Raw genomic sequence first — 7,231 nt, forward strand, 5'->3', positions numbered from 1 at the left:
CCTGTGGAGCTGTGAATTTACACACATCATCCCATGTGTCCTGGTCATGCAAAAAAAAAGAAGAAAGTGGCAGAGGAATGGAACTCTGGAGTGTCTCGTCTGCCCTCCTTCACAAAGAGGGAGTGTGTTGTCATCTCTAGATGGGCTCAGCCTGGCTTTGTCTGGAGAACGCAGGAATACACAAAGAGCAGAGATTTTACCACCATTTTGGTGTTCTCTGAGTGTTGCACCACCACTGCCATATGGAGAATATGATGTGCAAGCAGAGGCAGAGGGACAGGATTTGTTTATTCTGGAGAAGAAACGGCAAAAGAAAGAACTAATCACTGCTTTCAAAAGTGTGAAGTGGGGTTAAAGAAAAGACAGAGCCTCTTGGAAGTGTACAGTGATGAGATGAGGCAATGTGCAGGGGCTGAGACAAGGGAAATTCTGATTAGGTAATAGGGAAATGATCCCAATGCTGAACTGGAGACCCAGAGAAGCTGTGGTATTTTCTGTTTCAGTCAAAAAGAAATAAATGAAAAGAGAACAATCCCACTTACTTCAGGTTTAATCTTTACTTTAGGTTTGCTGGAGACCTTATATCTGTATCCAAAGAACAGACGTGTGAATGGAGGAGGCTTGGGAATAAGCCTTGAGTTCCAACTCATCTCTCGTCTTTCAATGGCCTGTGAACATCAAGGATCGCTTTTGAGAGTTGAAAAGAGAGCTGCAGGTAGCTTTCAGTGTGCTTGGAAAGTCGAGAAGAGAACAACCTGATCAGGACAGAGCCCTGAATGTGCATTACAGGCAGTGCTGTCAGAGGGGAAGGGCTGCAAGCAACAGGAGAGAATCTGCTATGCAGTCATCTATTACTGTGCGTGGCAGCAGCCAGCATGTCTGACATGTGCTAAGCTCTACGTTGCAGAGCATCCTGTGCCATGTCTTTGCTCATGCTGGGATATGTTGTCCCAGCCAAAAACACAGAGAGATTCCTGGAGGCAGGAAACACCAGAGCAAAACTGAGAGGGCTCTTTGCTTATCAAATCCATTCCCTGCAACTGCAGCCTCCCCAGATGCCTCCCTCCGAACTGGTCAAGCTCCCTCCACCTTACCTGCCTCACAGAGATGTCATCTGGGATCAGGTAGAGATGCAGGGTTGTATTTGCGGCAGAGAGCTGCTGGAAGATCAGCACTAAGGAGTGCACAGGGAGAGAAATGGCTGAACGTAACTTTCTCCAAACCACCCCAAGAAGAGAGAAACTGGGATTCTCCAGGACAGCAGTGAAAGCCATCACTTTTTTTGGCTGCTGTATGGTCATCTTCTCAAATTCAAAATGGGCAATGGAGCACCCACTGGTGTCTACATCTAAAAGAGATGGGAAAGACAACAAGGTTCTGCTTTGCAACCTGCCTGGGTACCTCCTTCTCTTTGAGGGTTTATTAGAACGAAGGAGACACACCCCAACATAAAATCACACGCTCTGCTTTAGGGGTGAAGTATACCCGGAATTTATATAGTTCCTGAGCCCAGCAGGGTATTACAGGTCTTTGCTAGTCTTCCTCTGGGCTCAGAAAAACGCAAACTAGAGGCAGCAGCTTGGGACTACTCCGAAGCTGGGGGAGAATGTTGTGGGTCATCACAGCCACTGGGAGAGGAGAATGCAGTGGTGTGAGTGCAAAGCAGGTGGTGGGGAAGGGAGCACTGTGAAGGTTTAATAAAACATGAGAAAAGGATGGAGGATGGCAAAGCAAGGTGGAAGAATACAGGAGAGTACAAGCTAGTTGTGAAGGGGGAAATAATTTGATCCCCTCTGGAGAGAGGTACCCAGGAGATGTTTTGTTAAGTAGCTGTTTTGTGCCCACATGTGTGAGCAGGCCATGGAGGCATGCCGGGGGTACAGGAACTGGAGGCTGAGTGAAAGCAGGCTGGCAGAACCCAGGTGCCTGAGGGGCAGTGGGCTGTGCCATGGTGCAGGTCCCACAGCTGCCATACTTGACACGCAGATGAAGTGAGGGAGATACACATCCTGCACGGTTCCAGGCAGCACCCAGATGTTGAAAAGAGGTCCAGCAGGTTCCCACAAGTTCTGGTCAGTCTCTTTCAGATGGGTACGCCAGTCGGCGTATCTGTACACAATGGTGGCTGCTGACTCCACCTCAAAGGCAAGGCCTGTCTCAGAGCACTGGAAGATGCCTGGTCCAGGGAGACAAGCTCTGCAAGTGGGAGAGAGGGCAGGCTCACACATGGTGCAATGAGGGCTTTTGGAAAGCGTTCCCACTTCTCCCAGGAGCTCTTACTTGTATATTTTTGGTTCCCTCCAAAAGTGTGGATCTACCTCTGGCATCACTCGTTGAAGTTTCTGCAAGAAAAGTGTGAGTGGTTTGGGGCTGAATGGGATGTTGTGCACTGGATGCCACTAGCAGGAGGCGTGCTGAGAGCTGCAGTGAAGCGCAGTGCAGGCTGGCCCATGGGTTGCGTACTACACAAGCAGCAGCAGGGTAATGAGCAGCTCTGCCCAAGCAATGCCATTTTGATTTTTTTGTTCCCCTTTCCAGAATACAGAACTAAAATTAAGAAATGATGGTGAAGGAGAATTAGTTTGAAAGCGGAAATGGTGTGTTGCAAGTGAGGTGTTTGGAGGCCTGGTTGCAGAGACATTTCTCTATTTGTAGGCTCAGACACATGGTGTAAGGTGACCCAGCATGGTGCCTTCTTTCAGCTGCCTGGCACCAAGCAGCCCCCAGACACCCTCTGATTTCACTCAGACACGTGACATGGTGCAAAGCAGCTGTTAAGCAAAGGATTGCTTATGATAGTTGCCTGGTGCTTTCATTTACCTGCTGCTGTGGTTGTATACCATGCATATGGTGTTTCTTTTACGTTTTCAGAAGAAGGGGACTACAGACCCTGCCGTGTGGTGTCCAGGAAACATCACTCATCAGTGAATGAGGCCAGGAAAATCAATTACTGCTAACCACCCTGGGATCCATGGCAGCATGGGACTTTTCTGAGGCAGGCAGGCAGGCTCAGTGCTGACATGCATGCTCATGACCCTTGATCGTGGCTGCTCAATGCTGTCATTTATCATGGTGCCCTTGAAGAAATCTGGACAACTGTCACAGGAAGGAGGGCTGACCAGTTATCCCCATTGGCACACAGAAGGCACCACTTAGTGCATGTGTCCCTGATGCATCAACAGGAAAGATAATGGTTAGATACACAGAGCATTACCTGTATCCCCAGACTACGGGTTTCACACATTGATTTGGGGGATGTATTTTGTACATGGAAGTTCTAGATAGTGAAGTTTAAGTTTTCTGGGAGAGAAATTGTTGACGGCTGACTTGCTTCAAGAGAGAGAAAACAGTGGACACAGAAAGATGAAATATTTATTAAGGGAAACGTTTAGATGGAATTTGGCATGCAAGTGTGTGGAAATGAGCCTTTCCACTAATGTAAAACAGATCAGTGCGTGCTTTGTTAGTGCAGCAAGGAGAATTTACTGTTCTGGAGTCCAAAGAATTGCTGTGAAGAACAGGTCCTGAAGATAATTTGGGAGCTGAGGGATGCCTGCTGTGCCCTGCGAAGGCCACCAGGCTGGTGCAGAGCAGAGCTGCAGGCAAGGAGCCTTACCTGCCTCACACAGCGACAGCTTCTCTCCTGTGCTGGGACATCTGACTGTGGCCTCTTCTGGAGTTCCTGGAGGAGGGAACACAGGAAGAGCACTCCCAAGCCATATTTCTGCACTCTGATGTGCTTGCTTGCCAGGGGCATAGAATCATAGAATCATAGAATTTCTGAGGTTGGAAAAGACCTTAAAGATCATCATGTCCAACTGCAACCGAACCATACTTCCCTAACTCATTTCAGCCCTCCACTAAATCCTGTCCTTGAGCACCACATCCAAATGATTTTTAGACTCATTCAGGGATGTTGACTCAACCACCTCCCTGGGGAGCCTTATCCAGTGCTTAATGACCTTCCCTGAAAAGAATTTTCTGCTAATATCCAATCTAAACTTACCCCGGTGCATCTTGAGGCTATTTCCCCTCATTCTGTCATCTGTCACCAGTGAGAAAAGACCAGTCCCACTGTTGCTGTAATCACCTTTCAGATATTGGAAGAGTCTCCTCTCAGCCTCCACTTCCCCAGACTGTGAACAGCCCCAGTTCATTCAGACTCTCCTCATAGGCCATATTCTCCAAGCCCTTCCCCAGCCTTGCTGCCCTTCTCTGGACCTGCTCCAGCACCTCCATGTCCTTTTTGTACTGAGGTGCCCAAAACTGAACACAGCACTCGAGGTGAGGTCTCACCAATGCCGAGCACAGGGGCAGGATTACTTACCCAGTCCTGCTCACAACACTATTCCTGATACAAACCAGGATGCCATTGGCCTTCTTGGCCACCTGGGCACACAGCTGCCTCATATTCAGCCAGTCCACCAGCACACCAAGGTCCTTTTCCATCAGGCAGCTTTCAGCCATTCCTCCCCAAGCCTGTAGGGTTTCCTGGAGTTGTTGTGACCAAAATGCAGGACCCGACACTTGGCCCCATTGAAACTCATGCAGTTTGCCTTGGCCCATCGATCCAGTCTATCCAGGTCTCTCTGTAGTGCCTTTCTCCCCTCAGGCAGATCAACATTCCCTCTCAGCTTGGTATTGTCTGCAAACTTGCTGAGGGTGCCCTCAATCCCCTCATCAAGGTAGTTAATAAAGAAGTTAAGTAGAAGCAGCCCCAGCACCGAGCCATGTGGGACACCACTTATGGCACTGAGCAGAGACTGATAGGTCTGTAGCTGCCAGGATCATCTTTCAGGCGTTTATTGAAGACGGGCGTCACATTTGCCAGTCCCTGGGACATTTCTGGTTAGCCAGGACTACCAAAGGATGATGGAGAGTGGCTTGGCAACCACATCCACCAACTCCCTCAGCACTGCAGGGTGCAGTGCATCTGGCCATGTGGACTTGTAAGCATCCAGCTTTTGAAGGAAACCCAAAATCACCTTGTTGTGGATTATGCAGGGCTTATTCTGTTCCCCATCTATCTACAAGTTGAACGGGATGTGTGCCCAGGGAGTAACAAGTCTTACTATTAATGACTGAGTCAAAGAGGGCATGAGGAGAGGCCTCCTGGAGGTGGCAGAGGACAACCCAGCTGTAGGACAGATCCCTGTGTGGTGGCTGTGGGATCAAGGTGCCCAGTCTTAACCAGTGCCCAGTCCTGTCACACTTCTCCATCTGTCCCAGGCCTCAGGCACCCCACCAGACCTTACCTCTACACTTGTTGAGGTGATGTCTGCCAATTGGCTCTTCGTATCTATAGTTGAGGCGGCATCTGCTGAAGCGCCCTGCATTTCTATCTCTGAGGTATTTTCTTCTAAAGCATTCCAGAAATCCAGCTCTGCTTCGTGATCATCTGTAGACTGGGAAAAGAAGATGGTCATTGTCTCTACAACTCACTGCAAGGAGAATGCTGCTGAGGAAGGTGTTGGTCTCTTCCCTTGGTGACAAGTGATAGGAAGTGAGGTGGCACTGGGGAAGTTCAGGCTGAATGTCAGGAAGAATTTGTTCCCAGAAGGGGTGGCCAGGCATTGGGACAGGCTGCCCAGGGAGGTGGTGGAGTCCCAGTCCCTGCAGGTATTTAAGGGACGTGTGGCTGTGGCCCTGAAGGACTAAGAGTCAAGGTGGATTTGCAGTGTTAGGTGGATGGTTGGACTTGATCAAATGGAACTTTTCCAAGCAAATTGCAGCCATTCTACCTTCACCCAGTCTTCCCCATCCCACCAGCTGCACAGTCCACAGGTGCACCACCGCATGCTCCCAGATTTACCTCAGCTTCCATGTATGAATTGGACACGCTCAGCACCCATGCGGATTCCCTCCCTCCACAAGAGTGTCACTGAGGACTGTGATCGTGCCTGAGACATCTTCCTTGCCTTCTAATGCAGCTGACCCACCACCTCACATTGCAACAGCAGAATTCAGCAGAGGAGAGCTCAGGTTCCCAGTCCCATCAGGGGAAGCATTCCCCCACGTCCATTTCCCTTTCTGCCCTCCCCTCCCAGTTCTTCCCTCCCATGGCACAGGGCTCCCTGGCTGACGGTCCTCTTGCCCCTTCCCCTTGGCAGCCAGAGGCCAGCCTGCTCCCATGGCCACTCCCCTCCTCTGGGCTGGTACTTACACATACGAAAATGTTGTATGCTGCTGTTGGAGGTAATGTTGTAATGTCTCAGAGTTTGTTCATTCATCAGCTCCTGTCCAACATGAACCAGACTTGACTGAGAAGGGTAGAAATAGCTATCCAGTGCAAATAGCTTCATCTTCAGGTCCAGCACTGTGTCGTCCAAAGATACAGGCACAGAAATCATTTTTCTTGAGTAAGACTTCACAGAGATGGGGAATGTGGAGCTGCTCGTGGTCTCCATTGTCTCTGCTTTGAGTCTTTCAGCCACACAGCTATGTCTGTGGATGAAGGTGCATAAGATTCTCACGGCCACAGACGGCCATCCAGGAACAGGCGGCTGCCCACAATTCTTCCGGCTGCGTCACTTCCCAAGAAAGTGAAAGCATGGAGAGACTTCAGGGAAACAGTGCTCGTCATCACTCCCTCCTCTGGCTTCTGTGCATCAGGGCAGGGAGATGGGGAGGCAGGGAATGCAGGGGGACAGTGAAGCAGGGAGGCAGCTCTTCTTCTGGAGTGCATGGCTTTCATTAGGACTCCTTCAGGCCCTCCTGTGTGCCGCCATGGAGAGCCCAGGTCCATACCCCATACTGTCCTAATTTGCCCCAGTGTGCTTGGCCAGGGAAACACAGGGACACACATCTTGGCCCTGATCCATCCATGTCCCATGCTGGGGGCTGCAGGCACAGCAGGCCCACAGGGTTTGATCCCTCCTGCTGCTGGCCATGTGGGTCTGTGAGCAGAGAGCATCTCACCTTCAAATGGGCTCAGCTGCAGCAAGGGGAGTTGTCCCATGCCTGGCAGCCAGTCAGGAGCTGGTCCTCCCCTCCTGCAGCTGGGGGTGTGTGTGGAAATTCAGCCCAGGACCATGGGACACGTGTAAGTAAAGCTGCATGAGAGGGCAGTTGACATCCTACACAATATCAGTGTTGTATGATGAGTGTGAAAGGCAGTGGTAACCCAACACAGATGTAATTAGAAGAGAAAAAACAAGCTGGGGGAGTTCACCATCTGCTGCCTGTGTAGAACTATTTCTGTTTGCCCCATAGTCCTGGGCTGAATTTCCAC

General features: G+C 50.3%; 1 protein-coding gene across 9 annotated transcripts in view; it reads right to left on the bottom strand.

Moving 5' to 3' along the window:
• Positions 1–7,231, bottom strand: part of LOC107321358 (NACHT, LRR and PYD domains-containing protein 1a-like) — a 37,903-nt gene that overhangs the window by 20,681 nt on the left and 9,991 nt on the right. For 2 of the 9 annotated variants that reach the window (XM_032447939.1, XM_032447940.1), the window contains exons 5-9: positions 3,617–3,682; positions 2,281–2,342; positions 1,976–2,196; positions 1,095–1,348; positions 543–668 (exon numbers count right to left, since the gene is read on the bottom strand). The exons of 3 other annotated variants lie outside the window; for them this stretch is intronic. In XM_032447939.1, coding sequence (XP_032303830.1) covers positions 543–668; positions 1,095–1,348; positions 1,976–2,196; positions 2,281–2,342; positions 3,617–3,682 — 729 coding nt within the window. Of the gene's footprint in view, positions 1–542; positions 669–690; positions 975–1,094; positions 1,349–1,975; positions 2,197–2,280; positions 2,343–3,616; positions 3,683–7,231 lie in introns of those variants that run through there. 4 more of the 9 variants (XM_032447942.1, XM_032447945.1, XM_032447947.1 and 1 more) reach the window with 3 other exon arrangements.

This window comes from Coturnix japonica, chromosome 15, assembly GCF_001577835.2.
Source record: "Coturnix japonica isolate 7356 chromosome 15, Coturnix japonica 2.1, whole genome shotgun sequence".
NCBI lineage: Eukaryota > Metazoa > Chordata > Aves > Galliformes > Phasianidae > Coturnix > Coturnix japonica.